General features: G+C 43.2%; 1 protein-coding gene across 2 annotated transcripts in view; it reads left to right on the top strand.

The window, feature by feature from the left end:
• Positions 1 to 23,570, top strand: part of fat2 (FAT atypical cadherin 2) — a 62,362-nt gene that overhangs the window by 25,947 nt on the left and 12,845 nt on the right. For both annotated transcript variants that reach the window (XM_031876993.1, XM_031876992.1), the window contains 11 exons: positions 326 to 538; positions 985 to 1,195; positions 2,244 to 5,911; positions 7,088 to 7,484; positions 9,171 to 9,370; positions 10,727 to 10,880; positions 11,574 to 11,807; positions 17,133 to 17,522; positions 19,752 to 19,963; positions 21,509 to 21,646; positions 21,799 to 21,942. In XM_031876993.1, coding sequence (XP_031732853.1) covers positions 326 to 538; positions 985 to 1,195; positions 2,244 to 5,911; positions 7,088 to 7,484; positions 9,171 to 9,370; positions 10,727 to 10,880; positions 11,574 to 11,807; positions 17,133 to 17,522; positions 19,752 to 19,963; positions 21,509 to 21,646; positions 21,799 to 21,942 — 5,961 coding nt within the window. The remainder of the gene's footprint in view (positions 1 to 325; positions 539 to 984; positions 1,196 to 2,243; positions 5,912 to 7,087; positions 7,485 to 9,170; positions 9,371 to 10,726; positions 10,881 to 11,573; positions 11,808 to 17,132; positions 17,523 to 19,751; positions 19,964 to 21,508; positions 21,647 to 21,798; positions 21,943 to 23,570) is intronic.

The raw sequence follows: 23,570 nt of genomic DNA, 5'->3' as shown, positions 1-23,570 counted from the left end.
CACATGTTGAGAATTATTATCAGCCTCTGCAGGAATGCTTCACTGTGATTATCAGGACATCCAACAGACAGTAGCTGCTGTTGTTTTCCCAATCACAGTAATCTGGTCCTGTCTCTGAGATTGTTGCTCTAACAGAACATTTTCTTCTCTCAAAATGCTTTTTGTTGTTCGTCGGACCGCCTTTATGAATAAAAATTGTGTTGTAAAAGTCCAACGTCTTCAGTTTCCAATCAATGTTTTTGTAACCAGCACTGTGTTTTTCTTTCTCATTACCTTGAACAACTTCACCCATCTTCTCCTCCTCCTCTCTCCTGTGTGTTTTGAGGTGAGGGTTCCTGAGGACACCTCCCCGTGGAAGGACATCCTGCAGATCAGCGCGCAGGACGATGACATCAACAGTAAGCTGGTGTACTCCATCCACAGCAGCCTGCATTCAGACAGCACCAAGTTCTTCCATCTGGACCCAAAGAGTGGAGTCCTGGTGATGACGGAGGAGCTCGACTACGAGACGATCTCCGTTCACACGCTCATTGTTATGGTAATGACACCGTTATCTCAGTAGAATCTCATGAGGGTATCTGTAATGATATATAGAGCAGAACAATCAGGGTATGAACGACCCGGTTATCAAAAGTATTTTGCAGTCTATAGAAACTATTGTTCCAACAAATGATGAAGGAGTATGCTTTATATCTGTGTTGCACCATTATTACATGAAATGCCGCTTAAAGTTCTCCGCAAAGTTCTAGCTTTATAAAGAAAACAACTAAAATAAATAGCAGACAATTAAAATAATTGTTTAAAATGTTTAGATATTTTGAATTCACAATTTGTTGTTCCAATTCATGCATGATAAACGGCTCCGATAACAGGTGCAGTGCTCATTATTTTATATATATATTTAAAGATATATCTATAACAGTCTCAGAAGCCTCATACCACCGACGACACAAACACTTTTAACATTTCCTTGCTCCTCTTCAGGTGCGTGACCAGGAGATCCCTGTGAAGAGGAACTTTGTGAAGGTGGTGGTTCATGTGGAGGACTGTAACGACCACTCGCCGGCGTTCCTTAGCCCCCGCTACGAGGCCAGCATCTCCAGCTTGGCCCCTACAGGCTCCGAGGTCGTCCGGGTCAAGGCCCTGGACAAGGACATGGGCAGTAATGCCGACATCAGCTATTCTTTGAACTCCGGTGAGCTGTTTTTTAAAATCTTTCATTTAAGTTTGCTGCTTTTCCAACTACACTCTGCTTTACATTCATTCAGTTGCACATAACCACACCTGGGAGCTGCCGCCATTTTCTAATATAGACCGCTGGGAGCTGCCCCGCGCAACCGCAGCCTTCAAATGTCGACTCCTTAGGTCAGAGGGTTCAAGGGCACAGTGATGATGCCTGAGGGAGGAAAAGTTTTTCTCCGTCGGCTATGATTTTCTGTTTGGGATTTAAACCTCCTGGTCTCTCTGGTACATTGCTGATCATATGTGATCAAAGCAGTTGGTTAATGACTCCAACTGCTGCGGTGGAACAAGTTATGCTTGCTCATTGTATTTTATACAGCAAAGAACATCCATTACCTGACTCCAAAGCAGTTTCTCTTGTTAATATAAAAAGGGTACTTTTAAACAAAGAAAGAAAACGCCTCAGTGCAGCAGAATCAAGAAAATGGCACTTTTGACTATAAATCTTTTGTTGAAAGGCAAACTGAGAGAAGTTATCTCAAACTAATATCAGATTGATTTTATTGGAATTGTAATTTTCTATTTTTACCAAGACTTAGATGAGATGATCAAAACTACCTTGAAAAGCTCAATAAATGTCATGCTATTATTATTAAATTATTATCTAGTTTAATCTGTACAAAACTGAAGTGTTAAAAATGTTTTTTAAAAAGCATCCACCGGACTATTTCTTGGTCGGGAGCAATGCTTTTCAAACTCACAGCAAAAAAAAAACACATCCCCAAAATATCGAGCTTTTCCTTTTACATAACATTTTATAATAATAGATAAAGACCTGTAAAATGTTTTGTAATAATATCAAATATATTGTGAATGCAAACCTGTAAGACGGATACGTAGGAGATTAAATCAAGTTAAGGATTCACTCACTGCATAAATGAAAGAAGCAGCAACATTTCAGTTATAGACCTAAAACATAGTGTAACAGGATAAAAACAATAACATTGATTATTATGTGTTTTGGAGTAGCTCATTGTGTAACACATAATTTCTCTCTGCAGGGAATATCGACAACATCTTCTCCATTGATCCAGAGCTGGGCTCCATCAGTGTGGTAAAGCCTTTGGACCTTCAGCCTCAGGACCGCTTCCACTTGACGGTGAAGGCCACCGATCAGGGCTTCCCTCAGCGCAGTGACCTCTGCTCCGTCCACGTCCACATCCGCATCTCTGACCAAAGCCCGCCCACCTTCTCCTTGGATGAATACCTAACAGAGATCAGTGAATTGAGCACCTTTGGAACTCCGGTGGTCACCATCTCAGCCTCCAGCCCCGCTGCTGTGCATTATGAGATAGAAAGTGGTAACTCTAATGGAACATTTCACATCAGCCCGTACACCGGGTTGATTTCAACCCAAAAGCCCCTTGATTTTGAGAAGTGTACCTCCTACAAGCTCAAAGTTACAGCTTCCACCACGGCTGGAGCCTCGTCCAAGACCGTCGTTTACATCTACGTGATTGACGAGAATGACAACGCTCCTGTTTTTCAGCAGCGGTTGTACCTGGGGCAAGTCGGTGAGTCGGCTCCCATAAACAGCATGGTGATGGGAGAAAGAAACACCCCTCTGGTCATCCATGCCTCAGATGCAGACAAAGATTCAAACTCTCTGCTGGTTTATCAGATCCTCGAACCGGAGGCCCGGGACGTCTTCAAGATAGACTCAAGTATGGGCACCATCTCTTTAATCTCACCTGTTGACTTTGAAGCCAAGGCCGAGTATCACTTCACTGTGCAGGTGAAGGACTCCGGGGAGCCATCACTGTATGCAACGGAGCCCGCCAAGGTCACTGTTCACGTCCTGGACCTGAATGACTGCCCGCCACAATTCACCACCCCTGAGTATGCGCCATCCATCATCTTCCCGGCTGTCAGAGATACAGAGGTGGTGCGCGTCATGGCCCATGACGTCGACTCGGCGGTCGCGTACAGCATCGCCGAGGGGAATCTTCACAATGCCTTTTCAATTCACCCCAATACTGGAGTCATCACCGTGAGCAATGTGTCCGAATTCAGGCATTTTTACCAGCTAGTTGTCAAAGTCTCTGACGGGCTATACAAAGCCTCAGCTACCATCAAAGTAAATGTAACAAACCTCACAGCGAGCGATCTTGGATTTGAGCAGAAAGTGTATTCAGCCAGCATTTCAGAAAACCTAAAGACAGTCAAAACTTTGGTGGCACTCAAGGCCAGGGGTTGTTTTTTAAATGAGCCTCTTTTATATTCTATAGTCAACCCTGTTGGGAAGTTTGTAATCTGCCAGACATCTGGCATTCTTGAAACAACTGGTATCCCATTTGACCGGGAGGAACAGGATGTTTATGATGTAGTGGTGAAGATAGAAGACATAAGAACACCTCCTAGGACAGCAACCACCCTGGTCAAGGTTTTTATAGATGACATCAACGACAACTCTCCACAGTTTCTAAACTTGCCTTTTTCAATGATGATTTCTGAAACCACTGACCCAGGAGATGTCTTATATCAAGTAACTGCCATCGACGGAGATCTGGGAGAGAATGGGTCCATCATGTACTCACTGGAGGAGGACTACGACCTCTTCAGGATAGATCCTGATATAGGCGACGTATCCCTCCAAAGGCCTCTTGACTTTGAAGCTCTGAATAAGTATGTGTTGGCAGTCTTTGCCACAGACGACGGCGAGCCCAGTCACAGCACAATGGCACAGCTCAGCATTCAAGTGAGGAATCAAACCAACCCTATTTTCCAGACGCTTCTGTACCCGCTGAAAGTCCCCGAAAACGTCCCCCCATTCACCACCATCTTACATGTCCAGGCCAGGAATCCCGAGGGCTATCGGCTCATCTACAACCTTGAAGAGGAAAACGCCTCACAGCACTTTCACATTGATTTCAAAACTGGTGTGTTGACCGTCAGCGACCCCCTCGACTACGAGAGCCAAACCATGCACGTGTTGACGGTTCGCGCTACTGACTCTGTGACCGGAGCTTTCTCCGAGGCCTCCGTTGAAGTAGAAGTAGAGGATGTGAACGATAACGCGCCGGTTTTCTCAAAGCTAATGTACACTGCGACCTTTGAGGAGGATCTCCCAATCCACACCTCTGTCATACAACTTTCTGCCTCTGACAGCGACTCTGGCAGAAATAAAGATCTAACCTTCCAGATGGTGAAAATGGAGAGTAACGAGACGGATTTCTTTGAGATTGACCCTTATAGCGGGTTGATTGTCACAAAACAAGTGCTGGACCATGAAAACATAAAACACTTTCATTTGAAAATCAAAGCCACTGACAATGGCAGCGTTCCTCTTAGTAGTGAAGCCCACGTCTTCATAAATGTCACCGATGTCAACGATAACCCACCAGACTTCGTGAGCTCCCAATATGACGCCTCTCTGGATGAAATGGCAAGGTGTGGCCACATCGTCATCAAAATCCAAGGTTCAGATCCGGACTCCGGGGACCTGGATAACCTCAAGTATAAAATCCTCTCAGGGAACAAAGGCCGCTACTTCAACATCAATGAATCTTCAGGAATCATCTCCTTTTCTAATGTCTGTAAGAGGAATCTGGATCCTTACTACAACCTGACTGTGGCGGTGTCGGACGGAGTGTTTCAGAAAACCGCACCAGTGAATATTGACATGATAAACAGCAACAGGCATAGTCCGCACTTCAAGCAGAGCATCTACGAAGCAGAGCTGGCTGAAAATGCAGAGTCAGGAACTCGGGTGATCCGGTTAGCGGCCATTGACCCCGACGACGGGCCGTATGGCAGTGTTGACTACACCATCATAAACAAACTCGCTGATGAGACGTTTGCCATCGACATTGATGGGCAGATTGTTACGACACAACCGTTGGACAGAGAGAACCCGGCCCAGAGAGTCATAGCCATCAAAGTGATGGCTAAAGATGGCGGCGGAAAAGTGGCCTTTTGCACGGTCAAGATTATTCTCACAGACGAGAACGACAACGTTCCTCAGTTCAAAGCATCAGAGTACCAGGTTTCAATTCAGTCAACTGTAAATAAAGGCTCCCCCGTCATCCAAATCATGGCTTATGATGCAGATGATGGCAAAAATGCAGACGTCACCTACACAGTGGATGAAGCCGAAGAGATGACCGAAGACATCATCGAGATCAACCCCTTCACTGGAGTCGTGAGTGTCAAAGAGAGTCTAGTTGGCATGGAGAACAAGATCTTCAACTTCAAAGTCAAAGCACGCGATGGCAGCGTTCCTTTCTATAACTCCACAGTCCCTGTTCAGCTCAAAGTGGTTCCTCCTGAGATTCCTCTTCCGAAGTTCTCAGAGCCCCTCTACACCTTCTCGGCTGCAGAGGACATCCCCATTGGGACAGAGGTAGGCTCGGTGAGGGCGGACTCCAACATGCCCCTCATTTACAGCCTGGTGAACGGGAACACTGTGGAAAGCAACAAAGACAAAGTGTTCCGTTTGGACAAAGAAAGCGGAACTTTGCTGTTGCAGAAGACCATCGATCACGAAAAGACGAAATGGTATCAGATAGATGTGATCGCTCAGGGGAGCCATAACGGGACCGATGTTGCATCCTTGGTGTCGGTCAGCATTCAGGTCCAAGATGTGAACGATAACCAGCCGGTGTTTGAGGCAAACCCATACAGGGCCTTCCTGGCTGAGAACATGCCTGCAGGAACCACTGTTATTCAGGTGAGAGAGTTTTGAGTATTTATCATTGGAACTAGCTGATAATGTAGGCAGAACAGGTTCATATAAAATGTATTAAAAATCTGTTTCTCATCCTGATGGAAAAGCAGTCTAACACTATTAGCTAATATGTGTCCTGGACACATACTAGCTATAAGGATTTACGCAGCCTCAGGTTCTGAACAGTGAAGTCAATGCTGAATTGTATTCGTATTAGTTTGTTTCTGCACTGTATTTTTGCTCTAGTTTATGCTCTTATGCTTGTGTAAACAAGGAGATGCACTTATGACTTCTGGTGAATTCTAGTTATCTTGGATACCTATGATGAATACACTTATTGTAAGGCGCTTTGGATGAAAGCGTCTGTTAAATGACTGTAATGTAATGAAGAGCCTTAAACCTGCATTCTCTCTACAGTCCATCAGGGGGCGACTCCTCTGGTTGTATAGAAGTCTATGAGAAAATGACTCTACTTCTCTCTTGATTTATTACCTCAGTAAACATTGTAAACATGAGTTGATGGTCTCAATCTCTAGTTTCAAGTCTTCTTCAATACAGCATGATGTTCATTTAGTAAATTGTGGTCCATTTAGAGTCAAATAGAACATAAAGAGGATAAGAATTCGTAGAATCGTAGAATCGTTGTAGATCCAGGTCTCAGATATCTGGAATTTCTTCCACTTGGTGAATAAAAGTTGTCACTGAACTAGTGGCAAATTTGCTGCAAAGCCACCATTGCTGGAAGTAGCATCGAAATAAATTTATGTAATTAACACTCATTCAGTCGCAGCTATACATTGTTTGTATCTGCTTTCACTCGTTGACAACTGCTACAGACATGAAGCTTAATAAAAATGAGCTGTTGATCTGGTGTGACTACAAGGATGGCCATAGTGGTATCCATCTTAGAATAATGCATGCAACTTCCAAGTCTGCTGATATTGCATAAATGCAGGATTTGCCTAGTTTTAGTTTTAGCCTAACTTAGCCAATTGCTAAGCTAGGCTTAAAATACCCTGGACTGGTATTAAAGCACAGAGATGAAAGTAATATACATATTCTCCTCTAATTCCCAGTAAGACAGCAAACGGGCTTATTTCCTAAATCATCCACATATTTCTTGAAAATGCTTTAATTTGATAAAGAAAATATTGACGAAATTCTTGTTTTGACCCACAGGTGACCGCCAACGACCCGGACATGGACACCAACGGCCGTGTGACCTACAGCTTGGAGCCTCTACCCGATGACACCGCGGCGGACGCCACCGAGGTGTTCTCCATCGACGGAGACAGCGGCTGGATCACCGCCGTGCGGGAGACGGACTGCGAGGCCGCCAGGTTCTACCGGTTCAACGTGATCGCCACGGACCACGGCGGCAACGTCAAGCTGTCCTCCAGCGTCGCGGTGGAGGTGACGGTGACGGACGAGAACGATAACCCGCCGAAGTTCTCCGACGACGTGTACCGCGGCTCCGTGGTGGAGAACAGCAGTCCCGGGGAAGTGATCGTCTCCATGATGACCACGGATGCTGACGTGTCGCTGGAGAACCGCCTCGTGACGTGTTACATCACAGGTGCGTACGGCTTGAGCGTGCATTCATGAGTGTGTGAATGTGAGTGTGTTTACAGTCATTAAGTTTACATTCACTCTTTCTATGTATCATGTATTTGTGTGTCTTTCACTGTGAGTGTGTGTGTGTGTGTGCGTGTGTTTGTCAGCCAAATTGCTACACTGTGGGATTCATCAGGACAATGAGGTGAAATTAAATCATAATAGAGTCATAATAGAACATTATTCAGCCACAGATGAATCACAAAGAGGAGAAGGTTGGAAAGCCGACGTGACAGGATTACCAACGAGATCCCCGCAGCTAACAACAGAATCAAAGCCAGAGAATAATGTTAATCTATCCTTGTTCCTCCCGACTGTTAGAGCTGGACCGTTCTTAAGGAGCTCTGCTGTCATAACAAAGTGCACCGGAGGAACATTTGCTTTTGGATTATTTATAAATGGTTTGTCCGACGTTGACACTGGCTAGTCAACAATAAACACGAACAAAACCAAATGTTTGATATTAAAGTTGCCCACCCCCGGTTTTACTAATTCAGTGTCCGTCTACGACTGAGCTGCTTCACACACCTTTTTTTTTAAGAAAACCAACGTCTCCGTTCAGCACCTCAGACCCGTTCGGCAACTTTTGACAGCTTTAAAGAATTCAAACAGTGTCCGTAGCGGCTCCCTCAGCATGTGTCACCTGTCACACAGGTGGTTGACCGGCTGTGATGCAATCTGCTGCAGCACACCTAACCGATGGTCACACACATACCAGCCGGTGTCAGCCGTCAGAGAAAAAACACTTTTCATCTCAAAGGATAAAAGTTTGTTAGAAAGAGAAGAAAACAATAAAATACAAAGTACGCAGGTCAGTCAGCCTAATATTAAAACTCATCCACAGCACAGATATTTGTGAATTATTCATCAGCAAAAACACAACATCTGAACTCAATATCAAAGCCAGAAGGTAACAGAGAGACACGATAATAAAAGCAAAAGCATAAAATAAACTCAACACAACCAACAACAAACTCAGCGAATAGCAATATTAGTACCACTTGTATGTAAAAGTATACAAATATTACTTCTGTCAGAGCCTCATTCCTTGTGTCTGTTGATAACAAACATTACACCACAGGGAACAAAGTGGAAACACAATTCACATGAACTGTAAATGGAAGGAAACACACATGAAAGATTGTTACTGATTGTTGATCTATCGTAGATATGAAATTTGCAATTTAATACTTTGTTTAATCTGCCTTCCGTCTGGATACAACATAAAAAAGATGATTGTCAATCATTTAGGATCGTCAATAACAATATCTGGTGCCAAAAGTTCACATTTTAATCATTTTTAATTATAGTCCAGATGAGATGTTGAAGGAGCAGCTGTATCAGACATGTTAATGCTGTGGGATACTGTGATGGACATTATTTACTGTTTTCTAATGTTTTATTAACCTGAAGTTTAATTAATTTATCAAGAAAACAATTGCCAGATCAGTCTATAATGAAAATGATCATTAGTTGTTGCCTTGTTTGCTAAAATGTGTCCATGAATCCCTTAAAAAATGCAGAAGACGTGACTTCTGTGTCTGCGATGGCGGCTGCGGCCCGGCTCTCATGTCATTGGTCTCAATAAAGAACATGTTGAAACTGAGATGAACTGTCGAGTAATCTCAGTTCTCCATCTCGCGTGCAGACGGGGACCCTTTGGGCCAGTTTGCCATCATCCAGGAGGACGAGGGCAAGTGGGGTTTGATCGTGAAGGAAGCTCTGGACAGAGAGACCAGAGACCGATACACGCTCAAAGTCACGGCCACCGATGGGAAGTCTGAGGCTCCGGTTACTGTGGACGTCCACGTCCTGGACATCAACGACAACAGTCCACAGTGTGAACAGGTGAGCTATCGTACGATAATCTACTCAGCTGCTGGGAACACTTAACCGAAAATGTTTTTTCCTTTTATTGTACTAATAATATTCGTCAGGAAATATAATATACAGGAGTAATGCACCGTGTCTGCCTCGCAAAAGCCTCTCTAATGAAGAATCTTATTAGTTTCATTGGAGTGTTTTAGTGAAGAAAAGTGGTCAACCTGTGCTGTTAAAAACTTTACTGTCCTGCAGTAGTTTGTTGTTGGATGTAATGTAAACTATACACCCGTCATGTGCTCACACAGCACCGCAATAACAGAAGGGAAACATCCAACTCTGCAGAGTCAGCAGTCTCTTCTCCGTTCATATTTCATGCTGCAGAGCAACCAAAAAACATGTCGATATCACTTCTGAGAGGAGCATCTGCACTCTGAAATCAGACATGTGGCATTGTTGTGGTTTTGTCGAGTGTAAACAGAGTTTTATTTTTATTTTTCTCCCTAAGCTATAAGCTGCGGTGGAGTATTAGTGGAGTATTCATCAAAAAGCATCCTTGATTTCTGACAGTAAGCTTCAGGTCAAAAGATGAGAAGAGGATGAAAAACTAATCCCAGTCGAGGAGTTCCCATCATTACACTACGCACAAGTCATTTCAACTTTCAACACGTGTGCAGTTTGTTCCACTTTCACTTAAACAGCTGTACATATTCATCAATGTTTGATGCAATAACACAGAAATGTGCCAATAGTCCTATTACTTCATATTTAAAATGTTATGTGTTTATCTAATCTTTACAACGTTCATTTTAATTTGACAGACGGATAACCTGTGGTATGTAACTTGTGGAAAATTATGGAATCTTAAAATATAAGGTGCACTGCAGAAATTGTCGCTTTCTGTTTTGTAAACATTATATTTAAAGTTGCTCTCCCCGCCTGCAGCATCACATACGAACCCCCGATTCTAGTGGGTCAGAGGTGACGTTTCAGAGCGTCTTTACATTTTTAGGAAAATCCATAATTTATTTTTAATGTGGCGGATTTTAATGGATTTGATTTCATAGTAAAAATTCATAGGAACGTTAGTTTGCATATTTTTTAAACACCAAAATCTTTCAAAACAAACCAAATATACATGTTTGCAACTAGAAACTATAGAGGCTTTTAGAGCTTGTACTGACAGTTTGATATTTGTTTTAAATCCAGCTTGCTCTTGCTGCTTTCTCAAGATTACCCAGCGTAGCTTCACCTTGCTTCCTCTTAATTACTGGAGCCCCAGCAGCTGTGTCATTGTCTTCATGCAGCCCTCAGTAGCTTGACTGATTTAAAGTGCCGTGTTGAACGGAGGCCTGATTTGTTGTTGGTCTCCTCCCGATCCAGCTGGTGTACACGGAGGCGGTGATGGAGAACTCGCCCTCCAGCACGTTTGTGCTGAAGGTTTCGGCCTCGGACCCGGACGTGGGAGCTAATGGCCAGATCTCCTACACCCTCCACGGTCCCAACGCAGACAAGTTCCATCTGGACCACAGGACAGGTATGAAGCCGCCTGTTTGGGGGTCAAACCACGAGTGCTCCCTCTGAAGTGCTTGAGCTGTTGATACCATCAGCAAACTTTTCCTTTGTCGTTTCTGTTTTTCTCATATTATCCGGAGCGACTCAGCGACATCCATCACACTGCGTTTCTGTCTCGACATCTTTCTCTTTCTCTTTTGTTTTTCTTTGTTTCAAATGGTTTTATTGTGAGGAATCATTTTCCAACACAACGAAACATTGTTGTGCTCTGTTCTTTTCCATATAAACATTTAAACATAATGTCAAAAAATAATGAAATAAATAAATAAATACATAATAAGTATATGAAGTATTTAAAATGAGCTCCGCCTTGATCGACGACAACACTAAAGTAGCGCTTACATGTTAACATGCCAGTAATAATGATCCAAAAATAATATCTTGTTAAATTAATGTATTATTTGTTTGGTTTTAGTCGTGTAATGAGCCTCAGCGGGCTGCTAGTGTAGTAGATAATTTTTTTACACAATGAGGAAAATAAACATTAAATCTGTAAACTGCTAATAAAAGGGCATGAAATGTGTTAAATTAAACATTACAATTAATATTATGTATTTAATATTGTGTTTATTATTCCAGGATAAATGACAAACCAGGTGACGAACTTATTTTCGAAATGCATTTTGACTTCACTGTCGTCTCCATCGCTCCCCAGGTGAGCTGTTCACTCTGGCCACGTTGGACCGTGAGCGGGAGGTCGAGTACAACGTGGCGGCGAAGGCGACGGACGGCGGCGGGCGGTCGTGTCAGGCAGACATCCGGCTGACCATCCAGGACATGAACGACAACCCGCCACACTTCTCCTCCAGCCACTACGAGGTCACCGTGTTCGACAACACCACCGTCAGGACTCCCGTCGCCGTCGTGTACGCCAAGGACCCGGACGCTGGTAGGTTATTAAGTGACGTTCAGGGTTCTGTGAAAAAGTTAAAGAGACCATAGAGAGCAAACGTTTTCTCTCAGGTCAGAACATGCAGGTGTAAACCCTTTATACCTGGTATCAGCGATTCCTAACTCTACTAAAGCCCAACGTACAGGCGCTCCATTGTGTGTATTAATGCTAAACATAATGAAAGACTGAGCCATTCCCAGCAGAGCAGCGCCCACCTGATGCCTCCCAGCTGCGCTGCTACTCAGAGATTTTAACCCCTTAACCCTTCTCTGCATTAGCCTCTTGCTCTACTCATTATGCCAAATTAAAATAGCTTCTGTTTGGTGACTCTCCGACTTTTCATAGTGCCAGTTTTTTAATTTGCCCAAAAAACTTTGGTTTGTGAGCAAATACCTGACATGACATGACCATTGGCCTCAGCTGTAGTTTGTGTCAAGAGCTAATTTGCAAATGTTAGCATGCTGACATGATAAGCTAAGTTATTATATATCATTGATAAATACCTGCAAAAGATAAGCTGTTAGCTTCTCACATCTAACTAAAATGGAAGGAGTCTCCATTCGACTGTCATTTTGACTCTAAATGGACCATAATTTACTAAATGAACATCATGCTGTATTGAAGAAGACGTGAAACTAGAGATTGAGACCATAAACTCATGTTTACAATGTTTACTGAGGTAATAAATCAAGAGAGAAGTAGAGTCATTTTCTCATAGACTTCTATACAACCAGAGGAGTCGCCCCCTGGTGGACACTAGAGAGAATGCAGGTTTTAAGACACTTCTGCACCGGCTTCACTCGGCAGAACCGCAGGTTGCCGCCTGGTTTATACTCCAGGCTTGCAAGAGGATGCAACAATGTCACAGAGGGTTTATTGTTCAAGGTATTGAGTGTTAAGTTGTTTGGATGAGCCTTTTAGGCGAACCAGTACTGAATGATATGAGACCTGAAACAGACTCACAAGATCTCCTAGTTTAGTTCTGCAGTAGCAAAGCTACTAAACTTTACTAACCTTTATTTGTCTCTTCCTCGTTTCCTTCGTGCTACTACTTCGTGATTTTCTTTGTCTTTCTGTTTGTATGTTTTAGCACAGGTTCTTTTTTCTCCCTGAAGTTGGCTGACACAGTTTGGTCCCAATTTCCACTGCTGTGTTTGAATGTTTCATTCATGCTTTGGTTTCGATGGTCGGTTGGGTTTTTATTGGTGTAAACAGGAAAGTCAGATAAAATTAAAGTTAAACTGACAGTTGTCCTCGACTGAAACCATCTGTAGCACACACACACACACACACACACACACACACACACACACACACACACTGGAATAGTCACAGTTCCCACAAGAGGATCATTAAATATGCACAGACAAACCCACCAGTACAAATATTCTGCATGTACAAAGACTAATACACACACATGCTTTTGTTTGCACTGAGATGGACAAATTCAGACAGGTAGACGCGCACACACACACGCACACACACACACACAGGTAGAGAAACAGGAGCAGACAGAACAGGTCAGCCACTCCTTCAGATGTGCAGCAGCTTGTCCTCTTTTTCTACACAGACGACTTTCTCACAGACTATGACAATGACTAATCAACTTTTCTCTTCTTTTTATTTTTGAATGTTTTATTTTTGAAAGAAATTTATAGAAAACATTTCCATCAGCTGCGGGTTTTCTAACAGTTAGAGACAGAAACACAGATGCTGATGATTCAATGGATCTCTCTTTGTGATGAATTGAATGCGTAAAAATGTAAAAATAATCAGTAATATGATGCATGTGTATCATAGTAATCCTTCCTGGATTCATTCAGAGTGAAACTGGTGTCACAGCAGTTATATATTTAATTATTCTTGGAACATTTTGCCTCTTAAGGACATTTCACACTGAGGAAACATGAGGAAACAAACAGAGACAACATCACAACATCAGTGACGATCAACAGTTAAATCACTGATCCTCTAGAAAGCAGGATGAGAAATGTTGGCCTTTAACCACAGCGCCATCTTTAGGCTAATTCATGTGCTAAACTCTTTAACACGGTAAAATAAATGCACCTCTCCTCCAGAACTTGCCAAACCACCTTTTTGTTGAAGCTCCGTTTGAGTTAAAAATGTTGACCTTTAATCCTGACACTCCTGTAATTATCCTTAAACATCTGTTACCAAACGTAACGCTTGTGATCTCTTAAAGTATAACTGTGATGCTTGTCTACGAGCTGCAGGCTGTGTAGATTATATTTAATGAGGGAGCAGGTAGAGCCACTGACTGCCTTTAAGATATTCAGGTTCATGTCCTTATTCGGAATAATATAATAATCCTTCTAAGCTGTTTGAGAGCTGTTAAAAACTAATATTCCCGTTTACAGGCAGGAGTGCATACACCAATGAACATTAAAACGCCTCCCCCACACCAACACATGCTCTCTCTTTCAATCCATCACCCACCTTGTTGAAAAGGTCGGCGTTGAGATATTTGCACAACTTCAAAAACATGTTTATGTATAAGTCTTAAGTTAACGTTTAAAAGAAGGTGTGTTTCTCTGTTATTTCTGGGCATCTCTGCCTCGGCTGGTTGGTTTGAGTTTGAGTGATTTTGAATGTCGCAAACTGCAGTAAATACTGTATTGTGAATGTATGCTGTGATGCTGTATACATGTCTCCTAAAACCTGAATATTATCGGCATATCCCACAAGTCTTAATCGGAAAAAGCTATATTTGGAATAATAATAATCCATCCAAACGTAATATGTTGTTCACATGACCTGAAAACAAATTCAGAATGAGCCACCAAAGATTGAGCAGTTTAACAACAGACATTATTGTTATTTGAATAATAGATAGATACATACACACATACATACATACGTACGTACGTACATACATACATACGTACATAGATGGATGGATAGAGGTCTGAAAAGGTCAAATCTAGTATTTCACCATCCTGTAACCTCTCACATTTCGTATGTTGCCTCCTTGTAGTTTTCAGACCTCCAGGTTTAAAACCAGAGTCAATAATTCAATAATTTATTACCATATTAATGAAACACTGATTGCATTTTGTCTTGTGTGCTCGTCGTAGACAAAAACAATACAGCAAATACACACCAGCTGTACAATACCAATACACACCAACACAGACGTATCACATATCAGCGTAAACACATGGAGGTACTCTTAAAACACACGTGTCTGCTGAGAAACCTGCTCGCAAACACAGTTGAAGTGAAGTTCATGGACTCAACTGATGATGAGGAGGAGTCATGGAAACAAATAGCTTAGTTCTTAATACTACGCAACCTTGTTTACTGAGGGACGGAGGACAGAAAGTGAACTGGCTGGATGAGAGAGCTCTCTGATTATTCTCACAGCCGTCCTTGGAGTTCTACATATTACAGGCCGGTGATCTTTGATGCTGCCTCTACTGCCTTATTTAGTTCCTCCTCTTCATCGGCTGGGCAGTTTGTGCTCTCATGAAACAAACATCACTGGTCTGGTGTTACCAGTTGTGTGTCAGTTGGCCTGATGTCGGGGGATCTGGGCGCGTTTTCCACAGGACCTAAATATGGAGATGACTTTCATTTGATGGAGTCTTTCTGTCCATCTGTCCAACCCTCTGGTGCAGAGACATGGACGGGTCACATTGCCTTTAAGTGTGCTTTGGATATTCATGGTCCCTGGCAGATGATTCCTGTGTTTATCAGTTACCCCCGTTGCCCTTTTCCTCCAACGCCAACAGCACAACAAAATCAAGAAATATTGAAATCCAATGTGCTTTTCCAAAACCTATACTACCAGACTATTCAGTATGCCAGAAATGGATGTAGTCCCAATACACGGTATGTCAAATGCAGTACGCCAAAAAAGTACCAGGATGTCCTAATACATCTGGTCGTATTGTCAGCATGCTCTTCTGGCTGTTGTGACCCACAATCCTTTGTGCAGCAGCTATATTGAGCAAGAGGGTGAAAGTCATGACGAAGTAGTGTGACCCACTTGAATGCATACTACATGCAACATTACGTACTTTGTGAGGGCAGCTGCAGCACGTACTAGTAAGTGAAAAAGGAAAAAGTATGCGACTTTGAACGCAGCTCTAGTGAGCACGTTCATCCTCCCAAAGGAAGAAAACCCCGTTACTGGATTAGTTAATGAATCCATGTGCACACGGTGCTTGTGGTGGACTTGCTGCAGTAGTAGTGTACGGGTACGAGGATGATTTACCATCTTCAACACGTCGTCCCATTTTTTTTTAAATCAATGTTTACAGTATAAATGATTCTTTATCATCAACATCTCAACAGCTTCTCATCCTCTGATCATAGAGATGAAAGTTATCTGATGTGCTTTGACATCATGTCCTCACTTTTAAACACAAGCACACCTTGCGGGGATGTGGTTTTTGATAACAATAGAACATTCATGGGCCAATTTGTTTTCCCTCTCAAAGAAACTAATCCAGGTGTCGTAAGGGCCAATACACAACACAAACGCCACATGCCAAATTAAATGACTTGCAGTATTAACCCTCTGAACCCCTTTTCGCTCCTGTCCCATTCTTCTATATCTATTCATACAAGTTGTTTCCCACATGTGTTACCCATTCTGGGAAAGAAATGGAGGCTGTTTGTATTGAGATATTCACATTTTTACAACCTCTACTCCAGCCTCTCCTCTCCTCTCTGCTCTGTGTTCAGCAGCCTGCAGCTCAGTCAAAGGTTCACCGAATTGTTGTCACATGACTGTTGCTCTCACGTGAATCAAACATAGCTTCCTTGTTACATTGAGAAGCTCAGAATTTAATGTTTTTACAGAATCTGTGTAGAGTAAATGGTTTATTTGAGGCAACATTTTCAATGAGTAATAAAATGTTTTTGATGAAATATCACAATTTTAAGATTAGTTTAGCTTGAGATTTCTGACGAAAGCATTCATCACACGTGACCTGTTCAAGGACCGTGGGAAAGAAGAAAATCTGAAGATAGATTCAGCTTTTACAGCTTCTGGCTACGATAAACGGTGTAGATTTGGCCTTTCTTTAAAGAAAAGATGCTTTTCAATCCCGCCGGCGGGTTTTGGGGCTCAGAGGGTTTAAGTGTAATAAAGTTGCCGAATTCAGCCAGCGCAACTTTCATCATTAAACACTACACTACATTATCAGTCAGGGCATTTCATCACATTATTGGGTTTTATTACATTTTCAATCGGGTCAAGTTCAAATTTTAACACATTTCAGGAAATTATTATATTATTCGGATCTACAATTTTCGATAAAATCATTCACGTGTCTCCATCTTCTCCTCCTCCAGGTATAAACTCTGAGGTGAAGTACTCGCTCCTGGCGGGCGACGGCGGCTACTTCTCTCTGGAGGAGGTTTCTGGGATCCTGCGGCTGGAGCGACCTCTGACCTCCGACGCTCCGCCCGCCTTCGAGCTGAGGGTGAAAGCCACCGACCGCGGCCTGCCTCGTCACCTTTACTCCGTTGTGGCCGTGACGGTGGACGTGGTCTCCCTGGACGACTACCAGCCCGTTTTCCTGAGCTCGGAGTACACCGCTCAAATCCCAGAATCCCTGGCGGTCGGGTCGGAGGTGCTGAGCGTCTCAGCGCTGACGAGGGACGGCGGAGGGCCGGATCCCATCGTCTACCGGATCGCGTCCGGCAACGAGGAGGGACGCTTCCTGCTGGACACACGGACAGGTATTTATACTCCTATATTCTATGTCTCACTCTTTGTTTACACATCTACAACCCCACATTTACAAACAAGGGAGATCGTCAATTAATCATACCAAGGACCGCCGTTTTGATTCCTCAAGTTCGGCGGTTTCGCTGTTGCCGTCGCCATGTTGTTTTTTGCAACCAATAAATGAAAGTTTGGAATGCGGAGGAGTGACGTAAAGACGGCGTATAGGGCTCTGCTAGCGGTAGCCACCTGTCAATCACTGTGTAGCCCCGCCCTAAAGCATCCCCTGCTTTATGGTCTGTTTGACTCTAAATGGACCATAATGTGCTAAATGAACATCATACTGTATTGAAGAAGACTTGAAACTAGAGATTGAGACCATAAACTCATGTTTACAATGTTTACTGAGGTAATAAATCAAGAGAGAAGTAGAGTCATTTTCTCATAGACTTCTATACAACCAGAGGAGTCGCCCCCTGCTGGACATTAGAGAGAATACAGCTTTAAGGTAGAATTGATGAGAGCCGTGACAGTGAATCAAAACAGTGAAGGTGTGAAACCAAACCAATAAGCTGAAAGATGTTAAAACGCTCCGTAGTGTTCAGAGGAACTGCAGAGTTTGTATCATCATGACGATGAGTAAGTCCTCCCACACTTCACATAATCATGTGACCTATTATCTTTATAGAAATATTGATTAAAGCAGTTTAGTTTATTTTTCCAAGCTGCAAATATGCCACAATTTCATTTCCCTCCGAGGTGGCTGGAGGCTGACAGTCAGGTTCACTGTAGTATCATCTTTAAATGAATAATAATGGTAATATTTATGTGTGTGTTAATATACACCACCTATGAATTGAATGTCACTTTTAAACAGCTGCATCATTTATGATTTTCAACAGATAAAACACTAGATGGTGATGACTTTCCATCTGTTTCCCATTTAAAAGAATACATATTATGATCTCGTCTTTATGCCATCTGACACGTCATCCAGTATTATTTAGTTTTACTACTTTTATAAAAGTAAGAGTTCTGCTTGAAGAGCTGAAGTTCAGTAGAGTTGAGTTGAGTATTTCGTGAGCTCCGTTCCCTGCTGGATCAAAGAAAGAACTTGCAGAGTTCTGCAGTGAACCTTTGGACTGCATAGGACCGTCTCACGGCTTCATGCCGATAAATCATTAAAGGGCAGCTGGTCAGAGGAGTCATTGATCGCCGCCCACTGCATTAGCTTTCATTATTTGGGGAGAGCAGAGAGTCTGTAAAGTTAGTAAAGTAGAAGACGTGTCGATCAGAATCTCGGACAGATAAACAGGCACTGGGAGGTATACGGTTGTTGAGATCGGAAGAAGATGTTTATTTATTCAAGTTCAACGAGAAGAGCAAAACTATAAAGTATCTAAAAGGCCCGTCGGACCTGAATCACATATTAAATCATCTGGTTCTGCTCAGGAAACTAATCCGAACTAAAAGTAATCACAGCAGACTCAGTCACTCATTTCAAAGGGAAATATTCAAAGTGAAACCTTCTTCATTTGTTTTTGAATAACAGGCTGAGGAAGACTTTAACTTATGTTCTCTGTGTAGCTCCTCCTGATCAATAAATCCCCCGATCAGCCTTTTTTCCTCTCTCAGTAGTTACACAGAGAGCTGAAGAGTCACGGCTAAAATAACACAGTTTACTTCACCGCCGAAGAGCCGTACTTCAGCGTCTCTGTGTTCGGCATCAACCGCAATTGTTGAGTCAGCATTTGTGCAAAGTAATGAAAATTCATACAGAGCCCAGTGTAACCAACACACACACACACACACACACATACACACACACTCACACAGGAGAAAAACACAGAGGTCATAGCGAGACTTTAAAACAAAGTTCTGTATCTCTGACGAGTGGTCAGCCATGCAGCATGTATTTGTAATGATACACCCACCGGTGGATCTGACCGCGGCGAAGAGGCTGAAAATGAGACAGCTTGCACATTTGTTATGAAGCCCACAGTGTTTGGCTCATAAGGTGAGCCGAGCAGCTTTGCTCAGTCGGGGAACTTTGTGCTAAATATTGTAGATCAGAGTTAACTGTTTAAAAGTCAAAAGATGTCGACTGTGATGTTTTATACTAAAGTAAACCAAAGGGATAAAAGGTGGAAGAGATCTCACTTTCAGTTGTTGTGTTTGTTGCGCTGTCACAAGTCAAAACTGTACTTTACGACGAGATTAATTTAAGTCTCCTCCTCTTGCAGGCCTGCTGACCCTCGTGGCCCCGCTGGACTTTGAGGTTTCCCGGGAGCACTACCTGTCTGTAGAGGGAAGTCGTGGCAAGTCGTCCCTCAGCGACGTCACCACGGTTATCATCAACGTGATGGACCTGAACGACAACGCGCCGGTGTTCGGACGAGGCGACCACAGCGCTGAGATATCGGAGGATCTCACGCCTGGAGGCCTGGTGATGAAGGTAACGGCACAAAGTGACCGAGATGTTACGGGTCCGTTGAAACGGTACAGGGTTCACTGTCTGCAGCAGCATGCAGAATACACGCAATGTAGATTGATGGATGATCACAATCGATAGTAGCGCCTGGAAACTTTCACCAGTACTTCAGCAACTTTTGCATGCGAGTTACACTACACAACACTAGACAGCTGGTTCCTGGTCAGCTGCAACAGAAACACAGAGAGAGAGTTGTGTATAAGATGAGGACGGTGTGTCTGTGTCTCTGCTGCTTTCAAGCTGTTTTTATTTTCAGTTTCACAGAATAAGAGATGCTTTTCACTTTTACAACCTGTTGATACCTGCTGCTTTGTGGGGAAACGTTCGTAGAGTGAAATGTTCCTTATTCTTATATAGAAAACCGTTTCCCAAAGTTGCCAGTTGCAAGATGTCGGTTGAAAAGAAACGTATCCATAAGCATATATATATATATATATATGTAAACAGTTCCACAGTTCCATATGTAAACAGTGGAACATTCATATGTCACAGACAGATAGACATCAGTAATCTTTGATTGAATTGGACTTCAATTTAACTAAAGGACATTTCTCTGTTTTCCTCTCTGTCAACACACACACACACACACACACACACACACACACACACTCACACACACACGAACGACATGCATCAAAATCACATGAACTGATTATTCTAATAATACAATAAAAGGGCAGTATGAGATAATCTGGCAGCCTGTCGATGATAAACATGTGTAAAACTCACACACACACACACACTCTGTCATCTGTCGGGCGGGCAGCAGAGATAATGCAGCGATAACACAGCTCAGTGGCGCTCTGATGAGTCGGTAATCATGTGGTTCCATATTTGACATTTTTCTCCTCAAGGTCGCTGTTTTCATCTCTCTGTTTTAACCATTCAACAGCAACATGTCACCGTTTGAAATGTCCGAAGTCTTTTAACACAACAAGGCGAGGGAGTCCTCTGTCAGGAAACAATTATAGAATTCTTGAGCTAAAGCAATAAAGAGAAAAGCAAGTTGAGAACATGGTTTTATTGCTAGATTTCGCCATTTAAAGAGTCATCTATGTCTGTAATTGAGCCCAAAAGTGTTTTAAAACAAATGAAACAATCTGTTGTTGGAGATTTTTGTGTTTCAATTGTTTTTTTGAATTTTTAATTTGGTGCAGAAGCAACAAAATATTATAATGAAACCAGCCGCATACAGTGGGGCACTAAGGTATGGAAAGTATGGACGCCCTAGTGGGCACGTTATCTCCAATGTAAGAGCATCCTAGAAGGCACTGCATCATGTTTTCTTGCACATTGGGCCATCGTTTTTGGCACTTTCAACGTTTTTATTGATTGTCAGGACATCCAACGGTATTTATTTTAGACAGTGGGAGCACCAGAGTGGGCATGTAGATAACTATGACCTCTCAGCTTACTTTATTATCGTTAGGCATTGTTGTCGCCCTGTTGGATTGTATTTGTTGGGTGCTGACATTGTCCCTCACCTCCCCTCCCTTTCTTTACCTCCAGGTAACAGCCAGCGATCGAGACGGTCCCATCAACAATCTGCTGCGTTACTCCATAGTGAGCGGGGACTCTCTGCAGCAGTTCTCTATTCACCCTCGTAGTGGAGAAATCACTGTCCGCACTGCACTGGACAGAGAAGAGGTCAGTGTGCATCTGTGTGTAAGATCAGTCAATGTCAAAAACAGACAGATATTAAGATTAAAGCACAATAAATACATATGAAACGACTCAGAAACAAATAAAAAAGGGAAAAGAAGTATAACAAGAAAAGGTTGCCTCTGTCTTCTCTCCAGGTCCCTCATTACTCTCTGACGGTGCAGGCAGCAGATGAAGGTAATCCTCCTCTGTCCTCGGCCGTCCTCATCACCATCACCGTCACTGACGTCAACGACAACGCACCCGTCTTCTCCCAGGTCAACCACAGTCTGCAGCTGCAGGTATGACGGCCGCAACATCTCCAACATGTCTGCTCAACAGGATGCATGTGTTTACATGCTGCTGCATCCCACAACAAAAAAACCAAAACCTGTGATTTATCTGATCAAATCTCTCCCTCTAGTTCAGAGGGTTTGTTTTCGCAGCGTGGAGCGAAAACACAGACCTTACACAAACCGCTGCATCGACAAAAAGTCAACAAGCAATATGTCAAAAAAAACGTGTATATGTAAAATAAATTCACCATGAAAGCTCTGGAAAGAATCGCCTGCTCATCGGCTGCTGCAGATAACCTCTGACGCCTCGAGGGGGGGAAGCGTCAGTCGCATTCATGTGTGAAATCTGGCACAATGGAGAAATATTAACTCGCGTGTTCAGCTTATATTCACGTAAAAGCAACTCCTCACGAAAAGACAGTTCAGTTCATTCCTTCAAGTTGCGTTGGTGACCTTAAAAAGCTAAGCTTAACAAAAGTAGCCAAATATTCCTGGAGCAAGGCTGTAGAGGTCTACCTGCTCTGCTCCGGACTCCCTAACAAGGTGATATGAAGACAGATGTTCTTATGATTGAAGCTAATGGAAGAGAATCACTGAAGGTCTGTCGTTCTCTATCAATAAATCTCTCTGTATCATTATAACCAGTGAAAATATACCGCGGGGCCCAGAGCTCATTAAAGCTGTGTGCTGAGAGGTCAAGAGGGGAACTTTCTTCAGAGAGGCACAACCAGAGTTCCTGAGCTTTGTGGGGATCAGAGAGGCGGGAAGATGGGCTGTCACGATTGGTCGGTGTTGGTGTTGCTTTGCAGGACATCAGTGGCACCCTTTTCACCTAAAACCTCTTAACTGCAGTCTGCTGGTGTGGATTTACCTCCACTTTTATGTGTGAAAGCGTGCCTGCGAGTACGTATTTGTGTCTTCATACGGGTGCGTTGGACGATCACAGCGTTGTTTTTTTGCCACGCTGGCTGTACATTAAAGTCTTCACTGCCCGTTTGGAAAAAAAACTCCCATTCAGTCACAGAAGAGACGTTTCGCAGGGCGGAAAAAACCCTCAGCGCTGTGTGGCGATGAATCCAAATTATTGATATCGTCCCCATCTGATAATGTCCACAGCCAGCTCGGCCTGATGATGAAAGCTCTCATTGCAGCAGATGGATGTTGCTGAAATTGGGGAAAGGGGGTTTCCGGGGGGGTTCCAGACAGGTGTTGCAGGTCAGCAGCTGCGGTGGCGTTTTCTCTCCTGTAGACATATTTTTTACGGCTTGCACATCTGTTGTAGTGGAGCGTGAGCGCCCTGTTAGGCTACAGAAGGATGTGAGTACTTTCCCTAAAAGCAGCAGAGGGACAGGTGATTCTGATGCAAGGATGCAGAAGCTCGACAGCACAGCGATGGATTGGTTCACCGCTCGCCTTCTCTCCAGCATGCTGAGCAGTGACACGTGAATAATCCATGTGAACGTGTCTCACTCCCATTCAACAGGATATCAACCAGCTCTGTGCGGCACTGCAGCTGTCGCATGTTTTTGACTTTATATTAGCATTCATCTTGGAGATACTGTGGTAAAGGTTAAGAGAAGCAGACAGACTTCAGGCCTACACTCAATCCACCTGCAGAATCGAACACTTGACCC

Source organism: Anarrhichthys ocellatus, unplaced genomic scaffold, assembly GCF_004355925.1.
Source record: "Anarrhichthys ocellatus isolate YVR2014 unplaced genomic scaffold, GSC_Weel_1.0 scaffold122, whole genome shotgun sequence".
NCBI lineage: Eukaryota > Metazoa > Chordata > Actinopteri > Perciformes > Anarhichadidae > Anarrhichthys > Anarrhichthys ocellatus.
This window is presented reverse-complemented; position numbering and strand designations above follow the sequence as displayed.